Below are 22,011 nucleotides of genomic sequence, written 5' to 3' on the forward strand. Positions count from 1 at the left end.
ACTTATCTCCCCTGGAGCTCATGAACTGGAGACTTGTACAGAACTGGGATTCTACCAAAAGGAGGAAGGTGAATGAATGACAGCTGGAAAGGCCACCTACCGGCAGTATCACATAAGGATTAAATAGAATGTCTCTGCAGTGGGGATGAATATACAATTATAAATTGTGGCAAATACCAGGACCAGAGAAAGCCATGTATTGTGAGAGAGATAACAGGGAATCATAGTGAGGTCACAGGATCAGACAGGCCACTGAGGAAGTGAAAGATGAGCAGGAACTAGCCAGGCAAAGCTTTGGGGGAAGAACATTCCAGGTAGAGGTAACAGGCTTTGCTCATTCAAGAACATGAAAGGAGACCAGGGTGGCTGAAATCCTGGGAGGGAGGGGAAGAATAGCACCAAACAAGGGTGAAACAGCAGGCAGGGTCCTTCCCTGCACTATGGGAAGGATTTGGGTTTTATCTTAAGAGCAATGCAAAGGTATAAAAGAACTTAAAACAGGGGCTTGATGTGACCTGACTTGTAGTTTTAAAAAGATTCATCTGGCTGCTGTGTGGAGAACTGATGGAGGGGGTAGGAGATGGTAGGAGGCTGTAACATTAATCCATGAACTGATGGTGGCTTGGCCTGGGTGGCAACAGTAAGGGAAGAGGGAATGGAGAGAATTGAGCATGAATGGCATTGTTAGTGCTCTGGGGAATACAAGAATGGGTCAGTCCCAGGAGTTCTTTTCCAGGTGCTGAGGTCCGTTTGAGGGCTAAGACATGCATGTTGTTATTGTTGTTGTTGCTGGGTGCCAGTGTGTCTATTTTGACTCATAATGATCCCATGAGACAGAGTAGAACTGCCTCATAGGGTTTCTTATCCTATAATCTTTACAGAAGCAGATCACCAGATTTTTCTCTCACGGAGCTGCTGGGTAGTTTTGAACTACCAACATTTTGGTTAGCAGCAGAACTCTTAACCGTTTGTGCCACCAGGACTCCTTAAGACAGCATGCACTTAAGTAATTCTACTTCGGTGGAGACTGTTAAGTGACATGTGAGAGGTGCAGGGAAGGAGTTGAGGAAGTTCAAAAGAAGGCGAAATCACAGGTTTGGGCCTGATTTTAGGCCAGCTTCTAAAGGAAAGTGATGTTTGAGCAAGGCATCAAAGGTTGTGCAAGGTGGGTTTGAAGGGGCAGATGCAGGAAAAAGCAGCCCAGAGAGAGGAACAGCCCAGGTGAAGGCAGGAAATGAAGGCGTATAGAGGGAGAAGAACATAGTAGCATTTGTATGAAGAAGTGGGTTTGTGAAGGGAAGTTCTGGGAAATGAGGTAAGAAAAGTCATGGGGGTCAGATCGAGGAGAATTCTGAGTGTCAGGCTAGGATAATAATATAAACGATAAGACTAAAAACGTTTAAATAATGAGTCCTGGTGTTGCAACGGAGCCCTGATGATGCAGTGGTTAGGAGCTCAGGCTGCTAACCAAAAGGTTGGAAGTTCGAATCCACCAGCTGCTCCTTGGAAACCCTATGGGGCAGTTCTACTCCATCCTGTAGGATCGCTGAGTTGGAATCAACTCAACAGCAACAGGTTTTATTTTTCGGTTTGGTAGTGCAACATTTAAGCGCTCAGCTGCTACCTGAAAGGTTAGAGGTTCAAAATGAGAAACAGATTTAATTCTTCTGAAATCTGGACTTCTGGGATCCATGGAGTTGGGATGACCCACTCAGGCCATTTCTCTAAGACCTTCTTTTGAACTTTGAGCCATGAAGAAACTGCTCTTCTTAAAGTTACCTTTAGGTCAAAATAGCCTAGCTTAATTTGTAAAAAAATATCCACCTTGGGCCTTGTGAAGAATTACCTATGTGAAGTCAGTTTCAAGAAACAGAAACTCCAAGGTCAGACTAGAAGCTATGTTTTAGGATAAATTATTTTGGAAACACTGTTCTGGCCCCAATTCCCTGGCACTGTCTGTGAGATGGGTTGTAAGAATCTTTGGTGTTTTCTCATCTTCAGAGTATTTTTGACTCTGTAGTTGAAATGTTTTATTGACTATGCAAAAGCATTCGACTACGTGGATCATAACAAATTGTAGATAACGTTGCAAATGTAAAGGAGAAGTTCATGAAGCCTTTTTGACCAGGACTAAATGATTGAATTAAACTCAGTTTTTGCTGAATTAAACTGGTCTTTTCACATGCCTGCCCAAGACTCTTTATTTGCCTAGCTGACAGTAGAGTCAGCCCAGGCTTTTCACAAGCACCTGCTATTTGGCTCCTTAATTGCTAGCATTCATGAGAACTGTGTGGTTAAGCCAGAATGTAAAAGAAATACATTCTGAGGAAGGGAATCTTGACACAGGTGTCTTTTTGTGCAAAGTGGGCCTAGGAAATGTTTCTTTATAACAAGGATGTAATTAAAAAAAAAAAAAAAGTTTTGAAAAGGTCCTGGAACTAACGTTCTCTAAAGTTTCCCAGGCAACTTAAAAGGGTTTTGTTTGAACAAGTTGTTACTGGGAAATGTGGTGCTGGTACTGAATGGTTATCATGGATCCCCGAAACATCTAGTTATAGCTGCTTAACATCAATCAGTGATGTTCTTATGACCTCCCCTGAAAGATATGTGACTGTGATTGAAAATCTCTGTAATTATTCCCTGAAATCAATTACTATAAGCCTCTGTATCTAATTATCCAATAGGACCCCATTCCCCACCTCCTAAACCACCCTTCTTGTGACCTCAATCAAAGACTAACCAATCAAATTATTGTGTTATCATTTCTTTATTCCTTGGACTGTATCTCTTCCTGTTAGGAGCTCTCTCACTGGAGTTATCAGTTTTTACTTATGTGACCTGCTGTCTCTCTGCATTTGAATGACCTTTTCTTTTCTTTTTAATAAATAAAGCTTATTTCAAGGAGTGAGTGGTTTTTTCTCTGTAACATGAAGAATGGGAATTCCAGAACACTGAAGTGTCATTTGGAACCTGTATGTAGACCAAGAGGCAGGTGTTTGAACAGAACGAGGGGATACTGCATGGTTTAAAATCAGGAAAGGTGTATATCAGGGTTGTATCCTTTTGCCACATTTACTCAGTTGGTATGCTGAGCAAATAATCTGAGACGCTGGACTATACAAGGAAGAATGAGGCAACAGGATTGGAGGAAGACTCATTAACAACCTGAGATATGCAGATGACACAACCTTTCTTGCTGAAAATGAAGAAGACTGGAAATACTGATGAAGATCAAAGACTACAGCCTTCAGTATGGATTATACTTCAGCATAAAAAAAACAAAAATCCCCACAACTGGACCAATAAGAAACATCGTGACAAACAGAGAAAAGATTGAAGTTGTCAAGGATTTCATTTTACTTGGAACCAAAATCAATGCCCACAGAAGCAGCAGTTAAGAAATCAAATGACATATTGCAATGGGCAAATCTGCTGCAAAACACCTCTTTTAAGTATTAAAAAGCAAAGATGTCAGTTTGAGCACTGCGGTATGCCTGACCCAAGCCATGGTATTTTCAGTTGCCTCATATGCATGAGAAAACTGGACAATGAATAAGGAAGACGGAAGAAGAATTTATGCCTTTGAATTATGGTGTTGATGAAGAATGTTGAATATGCCATGGGCTGTCAGAAGAATGAACAAATCTGTCTTGGAAAAGGTACAGCCCTAATGCTCCTTAGAATCAAGTGTGGTAAGACTTTGTTTCACAGACTTTGGACATGCTACCAGGAAAGACCAGTACCTGGAGGAGGACATCGTAAAGTAGAGGATCAGCAAAAAAGAGAAAGACGCTCAGCAAGGTGGATTGACAACTGCTACAACAATGGGTTCAAATGTAGCAACGATTGTGAGTATGGTGTAGGACTTCAGTGTTTCGTTCTGTTTTACGTAGGGTCGCTATGAGTTGGAACAGGGTCACTATGAGTTGGAACCAACTCCACAGCAGCAAACAACAGTTAAAATGTTACTGCAATTTGCAAAGTGTATATTAAATAAACTTCGATCAGTTTCTTTTCTTGGCTTAATATGATTTTTGTTTTAACAGAACCCACCCAGCTGCTCCGAGGGAGAAAGGCCTGATGATTTGCTTCCGTAAAGATTACAGCCTAGAAAACCCTCTGGGGTAGTTCTACTCTGTCACTGGGCTGCTATGAGTCGAAAATCAACTTGCCAGCACCTCACAACAACAGTTTAATGGCAGAATCACTTGTTTTCCCTAGAAATAATTAATGTGCTACTTAAGTTTTGATTATTTACTCACCGATTGGAATAGCAATACCTCTTCCTGGCATTACTGCTACCTAGGTTGTTTGCCAATGGTCTTTAATTTCCTTTGAAATGCATTCCTATGTCATTTATTCAGTATTGACACTGAGGACCCAAGAGTGAAAAGGCATGGTTCCAAATCTCAAGGGGCTTAAGAGGTATGCTAAAGGCAGATGAAGACATAAATTGCAATAAAATTTAATGTGGTATATGTTAGAGAAGAGATGCTATAGAGGAGGGAGAAATTGTTTCTATTCCTTGAGAGTGCAGGGCTAGGTTTGGCATATGTGGTAAATTTTTAACTGGGTCTTTAAGAATGAGAAGGAGTTTGCCAGGCAAAGAAGTGAGGTGGGAAGGCCTTCTAAACAGCGAAAACAGTCTGTGCATGTCTTCTCAATTCTCACACCATCTATCTGACAAGCCCTGTTAAGTGTTCATTTTAAAGTTTTATTTTCAAGCTTTTAGGGGAAGCTTGGTGATAATTGGTGAAATCTTTTGGTTGTACAGAACAAGAGTTGGCATCTGAATATTTGAATGAAGTAAACATGCAGTTTACTTAATAATATCTAATATTTACCAGAATTTAATAAGTCAAATTGGTTATATCCGCTACGCCCAATTTTTCTTCAGGCAGATTTTATTGAATTTTATTTTGCTGAGTCATCAAAGGGAAACCCTGGTGGTGTAGTGGTTAAGTGCTACAGCTGCTAACCAAAAGGTCAGCAGTTTGAATCCACCACGCAGTGCTCCTTGGAAACTCTATGGGGCAATTCTACTCTGTTCTATAGGGTCACTACGAGTTGGAATCAACTTGACAGCAACGGGTTTGGTTTTTTTTGGAGGCATCGAAGAGAGGAATCTTAAATCTGTTTTTTTTTAGGAGACTAGTAAACTCATTAGTCATCAATGTAGACACCGTGTCTCTTCAATTTTTCACAGAAGGACAGAGAAAGTCATAATCCACAGTCCTATGTGACTTCCAGTTTGAGCATTTTCAGAAAACTGGTCCCGTCTGCGCTCCCTAAGTGTTCATTAAAGTTACACTTAGATAGACACCCCCAAGGCCATCCTGTCTCAGAAATGTGTTCACTGCTAATTTTAGCTCAAGATAAAAGCTAATATACCAAGACAGTCCATGAGGTTAAGAGAGAGGGAGAAAACCACCTTAAATGAAGAAACTTATTTAAGACTGGAAAGAACTATTCTTTCATTCAACTCCCTAATTTAACAAAAAACCCAAACCAAACCCACTGCCATCAAGTGACTCTGACTCATAGCAACCCCACAGGACAGAGCAGAACTCCCCCAGAGAGTTTTCCAAGGAGCACCTGGTGGATTTGAACTGCCCGCCTTTTGGTTAACAGCGGTCGCACTTACACACTATGCCACCAGGTTTTCCCCTCATTTAACAGAGGTATGGAAATTGAGGCCCAGGGAGGGGCAGTGACCTGCCAAGGTCACCCTGGGACCTTGGCCAGAAGCTGTTGCAGAAGGCAGAGGACAGAAAAGGAGGGGCTGGGTGACAGAGCAGAAGCATTTTGGGGAACTGACCCCTTGCAGGCAGAATCTGATGTACTTCCTCTCTTTGTCTGCACTCTGCCCCGGCTCACCCTCTTTCTATCTCTTTCCCTTACTCTCTCTTGGTAGGGTTATGCGTCAGTAACCAAAAGGTGGGGACATTTCCTGATGCATTTGCAACACTGAGAAGTTGTCTTAAGAGAGACTAGACCGCACTGTGAGCACCAGGCCAGGGAAGTCAACACCTGGGGCAGCTGGGCCGCCCTGCTAGGGGAGACGCTCCTCCTCACCCGCTCCCTGCCCCCCCTGCCCCGCCCGGCCTCAGCTGTCCCCTGGCAGTGCTCCCGGCCCCCTGGTTTCCACCTGATCATGTCCCTGGCTGAAGCCATCAGCCTCTGGAATGAAGGCGTGCTGGCAGCTGACAAGAAGGACTGGAAGGGCGCTCTGGAAGCCTTTGCCGCCGTCCAGGATCCCCACTCCAGGATTTGCTTCAACATGGGCTGCGTGCACACGATCCTGGAAAACATGCCGGAGGCGGAGAAGGTGAGCAGAGGGGCCTCTCTCCACCCTGGTCTCCTCTGGGCCTCTGTTTAATTATGGGTCTCAATCCTGTCTGCACTTCAAAAACCTCTGGGGAGCTTTACAAGAACAAAAGATGCCCAGATCCCACCTCCAAAGATTCTGATTTCATTGGTTGGGGTGGGACCTAAACAATCCTAGTTTTTTAAAAGCTCCTGGGGGTACTTCTAAAGGGCCGCAAGCGTTGAGACCCAGTAACCCCAGATTATGCTCTTCTTTCCCTCCACCTATTAAATTCAAACCAATCTCTAATCGTTCTTTAACACCGTTCTGAAGACTTCTCTTCTTATATTTCCTTCTATGAACTCCTGCTGGACATGGGGTCTCCATCTTACCACTTAGCACCTGATGATAAGGAGCCTGGTAGCTTTCCAAGAGTTTCATGTGTGTCAGCCTTGCCTGCCAGTAAGTAGGTGGCGGGGGAGGGGGGGACGGCACTTATGAAAAACAAGTTTCACCTCAAGTGCCAACTCTGATCGATAATGTGGAGCATTCTTTTAAGGATTCTGAGGCTGGCAGAAGGAAATCATACGGTGATTGATTAATAATGTCTGCCAAGGGCATTGTGTGGATTGTTGTTTAGGTGCCTGTTGAGTCACTTCCGATTCACAGCAAACCTGTGTACAACAGGATGAAACACTGCCCAGTCCTGTGCCATCCTCACAATCGCTGCATTGTTTGAGCCCATTGTTGCAGCCACTGTGCCAATCCATCTCATAGAGGGTCTTCCTCTTTTTTGCTGACCCTCTACTTTACCAAGCATGATGTCCCCCAGGGACTGGTCCCTCCTGAAAACATGTCCAAAGTGAGATGAAGCCTCATCATCCTCATTTTCAAGGAGTATTCTGGCTGTATTTCTTCTGGGACAAACTTATTCATCCGGCAGCCCATTGTATATTCAATATTCTTCCCCAATACCAGAATTCAAAGGCATCAATTCTTCTTTGATCTTCCTTATACATTGTCCAGCTTTCGCATGCATGTGAGGCGACTGAAAATACCATGGCTTGGGTCAGGCGTCCCTTAGTCTTCAAAGGGACGTCTTTGCTTTTCAGCACTTCAAAGAGGTCTTTTTCAGTAGATTTGCCCAATGCAGTTTTGTCTTTTGATTTCTTGCCTGCTGCTTCTGTGAGCATTGTTTTTGGATCCAAGTAAAATGAAATCCTTGGCAACCTCAATCTTTTCTGTTTATCTTGATGTTGCTTACTGGTCCAGTTGTGAGGATTTTTGTGTTCTTCCTTTTAAAAATATTTTTATTCCTCAAATCCTTAGTATGGGGTTGAGCATTATCAATAATCACTGTTTGAATTGATCATGGTAAGCTGGAAAGGACATAAGTTTAGAAGCAGAAGATCTAGGATCAAATCCCAGCTCTGCCTCTCTCCATACCTTTGGTCTTAGGCATTATGTTTTTGATGCGAGAATTAGTGAGCCCAGCCAGCCAGCTGAGTCCAACTCATGGCAGCCTCATGTGTGTCGGAACGGAACTGTGCTCTTTAGGGTTTTTGGTGGCTGATGTTTTGGAAGTAGATCACCAGGCTTTCATCTGAGGAGCCTCTGTGTGAACGTGAACCTTCAAACTTTTAGTTAGCAGCCAAATGTGTTTATTGTCTGTACTGCAAGGCACCAACTGTGTAACTTCACACCGCTGTATAAATGTTAGTTATTATTTTTACTTTTCACTGATGGTCTTTGCAAGGCGGTGTGGACAGATGCATGGCTCCCAGTTCTTCCCACCATCATCCTTACAGTTGACAGAAGGTGAACAACCCTCAGCCATATTCTAGGCAACAGGAAGAGAGAGAAGTAGCTGAAATGCCCTCTCAGCCTGACGAGTAGAACACAGGCTCCAGAGTCAGCACACATGCCAGAAGGAACAGGAGAGGGCTCCCACCTCTGGCTGGAGGGAGGATGGCAGCCCCATTCTATCATTGGCCTGCTGAGCGGTTGGGCAAACAGCACACAGGCTCTGAGGGTGATAAAGACAAAGGGCGCATTGTCAGGGAGAAGGGATGGGAAAGGGCAGCAGCTGGTCTGGGAGCAGCTGTGCCGGCTGTGACTGTGTGCTCCCTGGTTTCAGGGGTCCTTGGAAAGTTGTGCAGGCCACCACTCACCTCTCAGCTCACCCGCTCGCACACCTTCTCACTCTCTGGTCAGACTCCTCCTTGTCTCTTCTGCTTCTGGTCTTCTCATTCTGTATGTCTTTGTTTTCCTGCTCGAGCCCTTACTACTAGCATTTCCTATGCATTTTCTCTTATTTTAATCTTGTCAATAACTTTGAGAAGCAGATGTTAATATCCCCATTTTACAAAACAGAAAACAAACGTTCAAGGAGATTGGGTAATTTACTGCGTGCCAGGCAACGAGGAAGTAATGAAGCAGGACATTCTGACCCAGTCTGTCTAATCCCTAAACCCTATCACCTTCAAGACATCAGCCATTCTCATGACCCCCTTGAGCCATACTCTGGGTCATCTCACAGCTCCTCACTGCTTTGTATGGACTCTTCTCTCCACAGGCCTTTACCCAAAGCATCAACAGAGACAAGCACTTGGCAGTGGCTTACTTCCAACGAGGAATGCTCTACTACCGGACAGAGAAGTAAGTGGTGCAGTATTGCACAATGCTGGGGAAGTTTACAGAGAAACCCTGAGGGATCCCAGGGCTGCAAGACTGGGTGTTTGAGAGGGATCTTCCCAGTCTCTGTCAGGAAGCCTGGCTAGACCTTTTCTGGGCAGTTATGCAATAAGTCAGCACGAGGCAGAAGCTCCTACTGGTGAAGGAGGGCAGGCCTCTCACCCTGATCTTAAGTCTGCTGTCTCATAGCTCAGAGTATGCGGGTGGTGCAAAAGGTCAAGGCACTCGGCTGCTAACCAAAAGGTTGGAAGTTCAAGTCTATCCAGGGGCACCTCAGAAGAAAGGCCTGGAGATCTATTTCCAAAAGATCCCAGCCGTTGAAAACTCTATGGAGCACAGTTCTACTGTGAAGCACACGGGGCCACCATGAACTGAAATCAGCTCCATGGGACCTGGTTATTGGTGTGATAGCTCACAATTAGCCTACATAACCACCATAGGCCTGATATTCAGCTGGCCTGACCCGTCTACCAGCATCCCTCTGATGTGTCACCGCCTGGGCAGTCCTGGCTGTAAATGTTTTGGCCATCACGAGTGTGCTACTATGAGGTACTGAGCTGTGACAGAATGAGGATTACCATGAAGCCACATTAAAACCTTCCTAACATTGTGAGTATAATTGATGCCACTGAACTGTACACATAAAAATAGTTAAAATGAAAAAGGTAATGTTTTATATATTTCACTACAATAAAAAGAGCAAAGTCACATGACAAGAACATACTGCAGAAAAGTAAAAACAAAACGAAAATACCTTGCTGAATTCCAGCAAAATCTGTTTTCAAAATCCATTTAATGAAATATAATTTGGCCACAAAAATGAGAATATAAACTATTTATATTATATGTATGTGAATATATTAAAACAGGTAAATAGCATATATATTGATACAGAAAAGAGTTCAAACTCACAAAAAAAGAGCAGACCTACTGGTCTGATGGAGACTGGAGAAACCCTGATAGTACGACCACTGGATAGCCTTATAGCTCAGTAATGAAGTCATTCCTGAGGTTCACCCTTCAGACAAAGAGTAGACAGGCCCATAATCAAACAATAATACACGTAGCTCAACCATGTATACGAGATGTTCAGTTTAAAACAGATTTTAAAACAGTACCTAGGATCGCTATGAGTTGGAATTGACTCGATGGCACACAATGACATACCATAATTCCATTTATGTTTCACAGAGAGAAGTCTGGAAGGCCATGGGCCAAAATGTTATCAGTAGGTGTTGGGATTGTAGGGATTTCTGTTTTCTTTTCTCGGTTTATCTGTATTTTTTTTAAGTGTTTGCTGTCAACATGAATTAATTATAAAGACGTAAATGCATTCAAAATGGAAGTAAATTGCAATTCCTATCCCCCAAAAAACACCCCAATAATAAATACACAAACAATAAATTAAAAATATTCTTTTTTTTTTTTTATTGTGCTTTAGATGAAGGTTTACAGAGCAAATTAGTTTCTCATTAAGCAATTAATACACATATTGCTTTGTGACATTGGTTGCCAACCCTGGGGCATGTCAACACTCTCCCCTTCTTGACTTTGAGCTCCCCATTTCGGTTTGTCCAGCTTTCCTGTCCCCTGCTGCCTTCTTGTCCTCACCCCTGGGCTGGTGTGCCCACTTAGTCTCGTATACATGGTTGAGCTATGTGTATTATTGTTTGATTATGGGCCTGTCTACTCTTTGTCTGATTATGGGCCTGTCTACTCTTGTCTGAAGGGTGAACCTCAGGAATGACTTCATTACTGAGCTATAAGGATATCCGGAGGTTGTACTATCAGGGTTTCTACAGTCTCTGTCAGACCAGTAGGTCTGGTCTTTTTTTGTGAGTTTGAATTTCGTTCAACATTTTTCTCCAGCTGTGTCTGGGACCCTCTATTGTAATCCCTGTCAGAGCAGTCACTGGTAGTAGCTGGGCACCATCTAGTTGTGAGGGACTCAGTCTGGTGGAAGCTGTAGTTGTGGTCCATTAGTCCTTTGGACTAATCTGTCCCTTGTATTTTGAATTTTCTTCATTCTCCCTTGCCCAGATGGGTTGGGACAATGGAGTAGCTTAGATGGCAGCTCACAAGCTTTTAAGACCCCAGATGCCACTCACCACAGTCGGATGTAGAACATTTTCTTTATAAACTATGTTATACCAATTGAGCTAGATATCCCCAGAGACCATGGTCCCCAGCCCTCAACCCAGTAATTCAGTCCCTCAGGGAGTTTGGATGTGTCTCTGAAGCTTCTATGGCCTTGCTTTGGTCACGTTATGCCGACTTCCCCAGTATTGTGTACTGTCTTACCCTTCATCAAAGTTAACACTTATCTATTGTCTAGTTAGTGTTTTTTCCCTCCCCACCCCTCTCCTCCCTTATAATCATCAAAGATTGTTTCTTTCTGCGTGTAAACCTTTTCATGAGTTTTTATAATAGTGGTCTCGTACAGTATTTGTCCTTTTGTGATTGACGTATTTCACTCAGCATAATGCCCTCCAAATTCATCCATGTTGTGAGATGTTTCACAGATTCATCATTGTTCTTTTTCATCGGGTAGTATTCCATTGTGTGTATGTACCATAGTTTGTTTATCCATTCATCTGTGGATGGACACTTGTTTCCATCTTTTTGCTGTTGTGAATAATGCTACAATGAACATGGGCCTGTATGTATTTATTTATGCGATGGCTCTTATCTCTCTAGGATATATTCCTACGTGTGGAATTGCTGGATCATATGGTATTTCTACTTCTAGCTTTCTAAAGAAGTGTGATGTCATTTTCCAAAATGGTTGTATTTTTCTTTTTTTGCATTCTTACCAGCAATGCATGAGTTCCAATCTCCCCTCAGCCTCTCCAACATTTGTTATTTTCTGTTTTTTTTTTATTTATGTCAGTAATGATGGTATCTCACTGTAGTTCTGACTTGCATTTTTCTTATGGCTAGTGATTGCAAGTTTTTGCTTCCACTGGCTAATGTTTTCCAGAAGTAGACTGCCAGGTCCTTCTTCCTAGTCTGTCTTAGTCTGGAAGCTCAGCTGAAACCTGTCCTCCATGGGTGACCCTGCTGGTATCTGAATACCAGTGGCATAGCTTCCAGCATTACAGCAAGACACAAGCCCCCACAGTACGACAAACTGACAGACACGATGGCACCTAACAACAACAACAGCAAGTGATTGCAAGCATTTCCTCATGTGTCTGTTAGCTGCCTGAATGTCTTCTCTGGTAAATTAAAAAATATTCTAAGCATCAATTTAACATGTCTCAGGGAAAGGCCAACTGGCCCTTTGTGCACATTGTTTTGTCAGTGTGCAGAGGTGGAAGAAATCAGCTCAGGCTAATGAAGAACTTTCTAGCAGTGAAAATAGTCCAAACACGGTGAGTGAGGGTGCAGCAGGTGAGGCCGAGCGTTGGGGGGCTGAGAAGATGCTGCAGAGGACTGTCTGGCATTGGGGCTCTGATCCCGTTCAGATCCTGCGCAACCTTGAAAGGCTTTGATCCTAGGGTTTGGTCAGAAATCAACTGCTGCCATCGAGTCGATAGAGCCCATAAAAGGCCTATGTGCTCAGCTGTCGCTAGGGGCAACTCTAAGACGCTCGGAGGAGTTACAAGACGTAGATGCATCTATTATCTGAATCATTAAGAATAAGAGTGAAGTCTTCCCGAAAAAAAAAAGCAACAGAGGAGGACACAGAAGCAGTCTGGAGAGAGAAAGCTTGTGACTGTAGAGGATACCCAGGCACTTACATTTTAGCTGCTTCATGCCTCTGTCTAGCAGTCTGTCTTCCTCTTGCAATCCTTCTCCTTCTCGCTCTCCCCGTCCCCCTCCCCATCTTCTCTAGATGTATAGAAGATTCAGGGAGGCCCAAGAACAAATTCTCCAGCTGATCTTAAATCTCAAACATGGCCGCCATGCTTTTAATTACTTCTAACAACCTAGAAGGATGGAGAGACAACTCCCCAGAGATATGTCCAAAAGTCCCAGAGACTGGAAGGCTGGAAGGCTAGGATTTTGAGTGAGTTTGAAAGAAGCTTTTTCCTGAAGGTTTAGAAAGAAGATTCAGGAGTCAGTTAATCTGTGATCAGTATTCATTAAACTGGAGAGAAAAATCTACCAAATTTTATCTTTAATTCAACAATTATTTTTGCTGGAAGTAATATAAACCAACCAGTTGCTGTCGAGTGTACTGTAACTCATTGTAATCCCATGTGTGTCAGAGTAGAGCTGTGCTCCATAGGGTTTTGAATGGTTGATTTTTTTGGAAATAAATTTCCAGGGCTTTCTTTTGAGACACCTCTGGGTAGACTCAAAACTCCAACCTTTCAGTTAGTAGCTGAGCACATCAACTGTTTTTACCACCCAGGGACTCTAGAAATAATATAAACGAGGCACTATTCTTGAGCCTAAAGTGGTACCATTTCTTGCGTTGATGTTCTCCTCAAAGTTTTGTTCTTGACCGTCTTCCTTTTATCACTACAGCCTGTTGTTGTTGTTGTAAGGTGCTGTCAATTTTGACTGATAGGGACCCTATACGACACAGTAGAACTGCCCTATAGGGCTTACAAAGCTGTAAGTCTTTACAGGAGTGGGTGGTTGTTAAATGGCAAAATTATGGACTATTTCCCCAGAAAACACACACAAACACACATCTACTTTTATATATAATTTCATGTAGTTCAGTGTTCCTTGAAAATCCATACGTGAGCTCATAGGGATCCATTCCAAGCCTATCTCTCCCATAACACTATAGTCTACCTACAGCTTGCCAGCTCTTATGTCTGTATCTGGGATCTATCCAGAATGTCTCTCTTCCTTAACCTTCCCCTCTTAAGTCTCTCTTAAATTCATCCATTTCTCTCTATCCCCACTAGTACTGCCCTAATTCAGACCCTCACTATTCACTAGGAGTATTGCAGTCACTTCCTAGCTGGTTTTCCAGCCACCAGTCTTGTCCCTTCTATCTATATTCCAGAGCACTCTACTTTAAAAATAATGTGGAGGCTAATTACCTCCAAGAACAACTGCTTCTTTTGCTGTGAGACCAGAAGAACTGGATGGTGCCCAGCTACCATTACTGAACATTTTGATCAAAGATTCTACAGAAGAGTCCTGATCAAAAGGAGGAAAATGCAGAACAGAATTTCAAATTCTTATGGAATCCAGATTTTCTGGAGCAATGGAGGCTGGATGAACCCTGAAACTATTGCCCTAAAATTATCCCTAAATGTTAAACCAAAAATATCCCTAATGTCTTCTTAAAACCAAATAATAGTTTAGCTTAACTAGTGAAGAATGTCTGCCTTGAGCATTATGCTCTTTTAAGATTTACTTATATAGGATCAAAGCAACTACACCAACTCAAAAGATTAGATAGGAACCTTAAGGGGTAATGAGTTTATGTTAACGGGAAAGAAACAAGTCAGAAACGGAGGGTGAGAATGGTTGCACAACTTGAAGAATATAATCAATGTCACTGAATCGTACATGCAGAAACTTGAATTTGTGTATATTTTCAACAATAATAAAAAAAATAAATTATTTTTAAAAAATAAAAGTGCTATCTGCTTAAGAACCTTCAGTGGCTCTACCTTATTACAGGTTAAAATCCAGATTTCCTTGCCTACTCCTATGTGGTCCAGCCAATATCTATCCCACTCACACTCCATGCATTTGCACCAGCTACACTCAACCACTAGGGTGGTGACATTCCCTCTTTTTTGCCTCTTTTATAACATCTACTCTCTGACAGATATTTTATATACTTGTCTCCTCCACTACTCTGTGAGTTTCTTCAGAGAAGAAATTTTTACTTGCTCGTTCTCGTGTTTCAGTATCTAGCATAGCAGTTACTCAGTAAATGCTTGTTGAATTAATTAAACGAAAGTGAACAAAATACAGTCTCTGCTTCAAAGAACTTAAAAAAGGGAAGACAAATCATGAACACCAGTAACTATAATGCAAGGCAGAATGGGGTAAGTGCTCTAAGAGATATTTTAAAATAAGAGGAAAAATAGGAAACCTAGAGAGACTACTCCCTACTGAGTGGATTAGGAATTCCCCCAGATTACAATGGGACTTGTTTTAGGGTGATGTTATGGTTGACTTTTTTTCCCCCTCTATTTTCATATATTCTTATGCTGTTATCCTGTCATTATAAAGTTTCAACAGAACAAAGTTAGAGTACACTTCTGAGACAGCAAGTGGTGTCTCAGTGATGCCTGTGGCTAAGCTTTCTCACACCTAACCTCTCTGGCCCTAGCCTTGTTAATGTGAAAGGGGAAGTGGGCCCTAAACTGTCTTTCAGAATCCTTCGCTTTATGAATCAGGGCTGTGATACTAATGGTGAGAACCAAGGCCATGCACCTAAAGAGGCAATGCATCAAAGCTTTCTCCCTCTTGACATTGAGATGGGAAATGACGTGGATCCTAGCCTTTGTCATAGCAGCAGCTGTGGCATCCAAAGGTGTTTGATGTTTTGACTCCTTTCAGCTTGCTGACAATCTCCATTATCCTGGACACAGCACGTGGACTGCAGGAGCCTAGACTGCGTGGGCCTCTGGTAGCACAGGAATAATCCAGAACCTCAGTGGTTACTGAGAAATCTTTACAAGGAGTATTAAAAAAAAAAAAAAAAAGGTTATAAAACCTCTTAAGCTCAGGGCTTGTGAAAAGCCACCGCGACGTGGCCGCTGCGGCTGCTGAACTCCTGCCCGGGAGAAGGGGGGCTGGGGTCCAGCGGGCCAAGGCACCCCCTGGGTGTCTTTGGTGTGGGCGTGAAGAAAGCACTAGAGTCTGCCCAGCAGAACCCGGCGAGGAGCTGCCAGCACACTGGTCGTTTCCCAGGGGCTGCTCCTGGGCTTCCCGAATGCCCTGGATGAACTCTCAGAGAAGGCCTGGAGGGAGCGGCTGCTGGGAAACCTGCTGGGCAAAGCACGGGGGCTGCTGCTTGCCCCACACTGACACCAGGGCAGCACCGGGGCTGAATGCTGTTTTGGAATTTCTTACTGAGCTTATTCAGTCCGTGCACAGAGGGGAAATAGGCGTGTCTCCTAGCAGACTCCCCCATGGCTGCAGCTCTGGGTAAACAGTGGAGGGGCTGAAGAGAAGCATGTGGCAGGAAGGAAGGAAGCTGCAAGACAGGGCAGAAGTTTCTTAACCAGTTGCCATGGAGTCCATTTCAACTCACGTGACCCCATGTGTGTCAGAGTAAAACTGTGCTCCATAGGGTGGACTGCCAAGCCTCTGGGTGGACTGAACCTCTAACCTTTTTGTTAGCCCTCTAGCGTGTTAAGCATTTGCATTAACCCAGAGACTCCAGAAGCTTTTTTTTGGAACACGTTTTAAACGAACATTTTGCAGCGATAACCCCTCACCCTGCCTGTTTTGTGACACAAAGCAAGCACTTTGAATAATTGGTCAGGTCTCTCCTCCCTCCGACCAGGCCAGATCTTTAGACCACCTGTTGAGCAGGAGAACTACGAAGAGGGTGTACTTGGGCTCCTTCTGCACCACGGTACCCGACAGAGCTGGGGAGCCACTTCACAGCTGAAGTCTATCCGCTGGGCCAGCTCACCAGGGAGGAAGGCATATTTGTATGTTAATGCTGACAAACTTAACGCATGCCCCCTGAGGGCCTTTACTGTCTCACAAACAGGTAGTGAACACAGTGGATATTGCCTGGTGGAAAGTCACAGGACACCTGCGTTTCCGCTTGCCCCGTCCACCGTGGTTCAACAAATCGAAGCCAGTCACTTGTAACTTTCTGCTTAGAAGGAAGGGACAGAACAGTGATGCTTACTTTCCTCCCCCTGTCAGGGATGCCTGGAAGGTGTGTGTGATACCTAAATGCATATTGTTTCTTAGGGAATGGCCAGCATGCTACTAATATATCTTATAATCATCTTTATTAAGGACATGTTAGAGAAAACAATCCTGTTTTAAACCCAGGTGGGCTTCTCCCCTTACTTCTCTACAGCCACGCCTGCTGCTTTGCAAGTGACTTTAAACCAAACGATGACCCAATGTCTAGCATGCAGGGGCAGATTATCCAATAGGCAAGGTAAGCACGACGCTTACTTTGCTTACCAGATCGTCTGTAGTGAACGATTTCACATTTTTTCACCACATCAAAGATTCTGCTTTGCAGACGGCTAGCATCTATCTCTCTCCCAACCCCTCAGGACCTTCCTATGAATCAAAGCCTCTTTTCAAATTTACAGTCTCTGACATGGACAGATTTACCAAGTGAGCAAGGAAAGCACAGGGTTACTTGTTTTTACTTCCTAATCTGTAGTGAACAGTTTCACATAGGTTTCATCACAAAGATATGGTGAAACATCGTTTGTGGTGAAACTCATGTGAAATTGCTCACTACAGATTAGTAAGTGAAATTGCTCACTTACCTTACCTACTGGATAACCTGCCCCTACCAACATGCCCCCTAGCCACTCTGGGTATGTCTTCCTTAGGACTCTCTTGGCCAACCTGCCCTCTAAATCTCCTTGAGATCGGAGTTCTAGCTTCTACAACTGTATATGTTTATCTCCTAGCCAATACCTAGTACAGTATAGGGCTTTAAGTAGGCACATAATAAATGATTGGTGTGTGAATATAATTGCTAGAATTTTAGAGCTAAAAAAAACATAAAATAGTAATAATAATAAATTACTGTGTGTACCAGGCTCCATTCTAAGCACCTTAATGCTTCATTTTATTTAATCCTCACCAAAACCCACCGCCGTAGAGTTGATTTTGACTCTTAGTGACTCCATAGGACAGAGAACTGCAAGGAGCGGCTGGTGGACTCCAACTGTCGACCTTTTGGTTAGCAGCCATAGCTCTTAACCACTGTGCCACCAGAGCTCTTACAACAACCCTGTAGAGTACACACTGTTATTATTCTCTTACTTGCTCTTGTTCACTAGATAGTAAGTGCAGAGCCAAAACCTGAATCAAGCTCCTCGTATTATTTTGTTGTTAGCTCTCATGGAGCTGATGAGTTGCCAATTTATGGATGGTTTTCAAAAGTAGATTGCCAGGCCCTCTCTTCGTAGTCCGTCTTAGTATGGAAGCCCCACTGTAATCTGTTCAGCTTCATGGCAACATGCAAGCCTTCACTGACAGTGACTGTGCATGGGTGCAGTGGCCAGGAATCGAACCTGGGTCTTCTGCATGGAGGGTGAGCATTCTACCACTGAACCACCAATGCCCTGGTCCTGGTATTACACACGCCTCGTATTATTGACGTAGAACCTGAGGCCAGGGAAGCAGCTTGCCAGGGTCTCCCAGTTAGCAGCAGGGCTGATGGATCTGGCCCCTGCTATAACTTCACAACACCGGCACCTTCACAACACCACACCACCTTTTAAGGAGCTCGCCAGTTATTATCCAAATTCCAGGTTCATCTCCCAAAGAAGCCCTTGATAGCAGCGCTGGGTCTGAGAGTGGCCTGGAGATTTTCGGTTCAGTTACCCAAGTAGGATCCACCAGGCCAGGGGCTGAGTAGCTTATTTTTTGCTGTCCTTGCCCCCTGCTGACCACTCCCACCAGGGCCTCTGTGGAGGTGCAGCAGGCCAAGGCCAGAGCCAGCTTCTTCAGGAAGTGTGTCTGGCTCATGCCCACACCATGGTGGGCCTTATGCATGTGGTCTGCCCCATTCTTGACCACAAATCCAGTGACAGCAGCCCTCACACACCTTCAGCCAGTTAGCACAATACTAACCCCACAAAACACAGGGCAGTGCCAGGAGGGGCATTAGGCACAGTCTGTGGCTTAGGTGGTCGTTTCTTCTTTTTTTTTCCTTTTTCTTTCCCCAAAGTGTATGGTGGGGGGGCTGGGCGATGGGACGAAGATTAAGAAGGCCTCAAAACCAAGAGGTAAATTGAGTTCAAAAGAAACCAAAGGGTCCTGATACATGCTACAACATAGATGAACCTTGGAAACATTATGCTGAGTGAAATAAGTCAGACATAAAAGGACAGATATTGTATGACCTCACTTATATGAAATAGGCAAGTGCATAGAGACCAAAGTTTATTAGTGGTTACCAGGGGTGGGAGGCAGGGGGAGGGGGGAGTCACTGCTTAGGGGGTGTTGAGTTTCTGTTCGTAGTGGTGGAATAATCGGGAAATGGATAATGGTGATGGTTGTACAACATGATGACCATGACCAATGTCACTGAATTGTCCATGTAAAAATTGTTCATTTGGCAAATGTTTTGTTATATGTATGTTTTGCCGTAATATAAATTAAATTAACAAAAAGAAGAAGAAGAAGCCAAAGGAGAAGGCTCTGGGCAGAAGAGGGATATCAGCAGCTCTGAGAAGGGGTCCCTCAGAGCTGTGTCAGGCTGGCCTGGCCTTACCGTGAGAAGTGCTTTGAATCACCCCTTCGCCTCAGTTCTGGAAACTGGCAGGGAAGATGGGGGCAGGCAGGTGCTGCCTCTGCTTGGAGCTCGCTGGAGAGAGTGACGGGCGCTAATTGAAAGTGACAAGCCAGGCCGTCAGGAGGTGGGAGCCGTGTGCAGTCAGCAGGGAAGGGGCTCGGAATTGCTGTGATACAGCCCTCCAGGGACACCTGCACACTGAATTCTGTGGGATACTGGGGTTCAGGTTGGGAAGAAACAAGTACGGGTTGTTAAGAGGGACAAAATGAGGAGGAGGAATTGACAGATTCCTCTGAATGTATAGGAACATTTACAAAATTTAATGACTCATGTGAAATGTACCCAAGAACAGATAAAAAGAAATAATGTGGAGACACAGTGACCATAAAGCCGATTCTCCTTTGTGACAAAGACATCTGTTAACTCCTAACCAGCTCAGGGTTTTTCTTGGGCAAAGGATTTAATTTGAGGGAATTTGCCTTGCTTCTTCAGAGACACCAAAACCAGGCCCACTGCCGTCGAGTCGATTCTGACTCCTAGCAACCCTGTAGGACAGAGTAGAACTGTCCCTCAGAGCTTCTAAGGAGTGGCTGGTGGGTTAGAACTGCCAACCTTTTGGTTGGCAGCCAATCTCTAGCCATTAGAATTACCTATCTTTATTATTTTAAAACCTTGGGACTACACCGGAGGATTTGTGCAAATGCATGGGGTCCCAGAGACCGCCTAGTAACGTGATGTCAGCTGATCTCAGAAGGGGCGTCATGGTTCAATCAACCATGTTGAGACTAGCCAAGAATGAATTTTCTACCGTTTCCTTACCCTCTCCTTAAAAGCCTCATTGTAACTAGCCTGCGTTGAGCCAATTGTTTTTTTTTTTTTAGAAACAAATGGTCTCCCTATATACACACAGAATAACTGCTCAATAATTGATTTGTGCTTTGATTATTATTACTATTTTTAGCAAAGTCGAAAGACATTGGAAAAGCTTATGACCCCTTGGGATGGATGAGGAAGGGAGAAGCTGGACTCCTTTATTCTCTCCCCTGTCCTGCAGGTATGATTCAGCTATCAAAGATCTGAAAGAGGCTTTGACACAGCTTCGAGGGAACCAGCTGATAGACTACAAGATCCTGGGGCTGCAGTTCAAGCTGTTTGCCTGCGAGGTAAGGAGGGCAGATGGAGTTGGGGGGACAGGATTGCATGGTGGCTGATGGCAGATGCCTAACTGTGGGCCGGGGGAGGCGTGCAGGTAGGGTGCCGTACCCTAGTCGTAATGTTAAGTCCCCTGGCCGCTGCATGAGGCGAGGCACCAATTAGCAGTTTCTGTTGGCCATCACGGAAACCCTGGTGGCATAGTGGTTAGTTCAGCTGCTAACCAAAAGGTCGGCAGTTGGAATCATCAGTTTCCATCGCCAGCTGTGATAGGTCATTCAGCAATATGGCACTAATTGCCAAAGGTGCTGTTTTCCATTGTTAGGCCCCTAGCTATTCAGTTGACTTATTTACTCAGCGTTATGCTAACAAACCCCAAATTACGTTTACTCTTCATCCAGGAGGAGCTCTGGTGGCTCAGTGGTTAAGCACTCAGCTGCTAACCGAAAGGTTGGCAGTTCTAACCCACCAGCTGCTCCGCAGGAGAAAGATGTGGCTGTCTGCTTCCTAAAGAGTACAGCCTTGGAAACCAAATGAGGCAGTTTTGCTCTGTCTTATCCGGTGGCTGTGTTGGACTCCATTCGCCTAGACGGCAACTGGTTAACAGGATCCATCCAGGAGGAGTTCCTGGGGGGTGCAAATGGCTGAGTACTTGGCTACTAACTGAAAGGCTGGCAGTCCTACAAACTCACCCAGAGGTACTTTGGAAGAAAGGCCTGGCAATCTACTTCCAAAAGATCACAGCCAATGAAAACCCTATGGAGCACAGTTCTTCTCAGACACACATGAGTATGAATCAACTCCAGGGTAACTGGTTTTGGTTTATCCATGCAAGGCAACCATAATCTCGATCAGGTTCCAAGTTATAGACAACACTTTTTGCCATTAATGGTTTTTGGCCATGTACTTGGTTGAGACCCGGAGAGTGAGGATCATTTGGCACAAACCTACCCCCTGTTGCTCAAAGAACACCTCAAAACACAAATTCAGGTAAAGGTTTCCATAGAACACTTATTTTCTGTATTACCAGAAGGGAGAAACGTGACTGATATGTCCTCCTCTCAGCCAGCACTTCGCACTGTCTCCTACTCCCAAACATACAGCAGAAGCTTTAGGAAGTAAAATCCCTGTAAATACGGCAGATCTTTATTTAGAAGGGAGTGTTGGTGGTGCAGTGGTGAAGAGCTACAGCGAGCCAAAATGTTGGCTGTTCGAATCCACCAGCCGCCCCTTGGAAACCCTATGCAACAACTCTACTCTGTCCTGTAGCGTTGCTATGAGTCAGCATCAACTCGACTGCAACACATTTGGTTTTGGAAACCTTGGTGGCCTAGCAGTTAAGTGCTATGGCCCTCAACCAAAAGGTTAGCAGACTGAATCCACCAGGCGCTTCTTGGAAACTTGATGGGGCAGTTCTACTCTCTCCTATACGGTCGCTATGAGTCAGAATCAACTTGACAGTAACAGGATTTTTTTT

General features: G+C 44.2%; 1 protein-coding gene across 5 annotated transcripts in view; it reads left to right on the forward strand.

Annotated features, from left to right (window-relative positions):
• The first annotated feature begins 5,852 nt into the window (after positions 1–5,852).
• Positions 5,853–22,011, forward strand: part of NCF2 (neutrophil cytosolic factor 2) — a 49,203-nt gene continuing 33,044 nt past the window's right edge. Inside the window, exons 1-4 of one of the 5 annotated variants that reach the window (XM_064276535.1) lie at positions 5,853–6,328; positions 6,707–6,769; positions 8,883–8,965; positions 20,437–20,545. In XM_064276535.1, the coding sequence (XP_064132605.1) occupies positions 6,155–6,328; positions 6,707–6,769; positions 8,883–8,965; positions 20,437–20,545 (429 nt within the window). In that variant the 5' untranslated portion in view covers positions 5,853–6,154. Of the gene's footprint in view, positions 6,329–6,706; positions 6,770–8,882; positions 8,966–16,652; positions 16,827–20,436; positions 20,546–22,011 lie in introns of those variants that run through there. The other 4 variants (XM_064276533.1, XM_064276536.1, XM_064276534.1 and 1 more) reach the window with 4 other exon arrangements.

The sequence above is a fragment of the Loxodonta africana genome, chromosome 25, assembly GCF_030014295.1.
Source record: "Loxodonta africana isolate mLoxAfr1 chromosome 25, mLoxAfr1.hap2, whole genome shotgun sequence".
Lineage (NCBI taxonomy): Eukaryota > Metazoa > Chordata > Mammalia > Proboscidea > Elephantidae > Loxodonta > Loxodonta africana.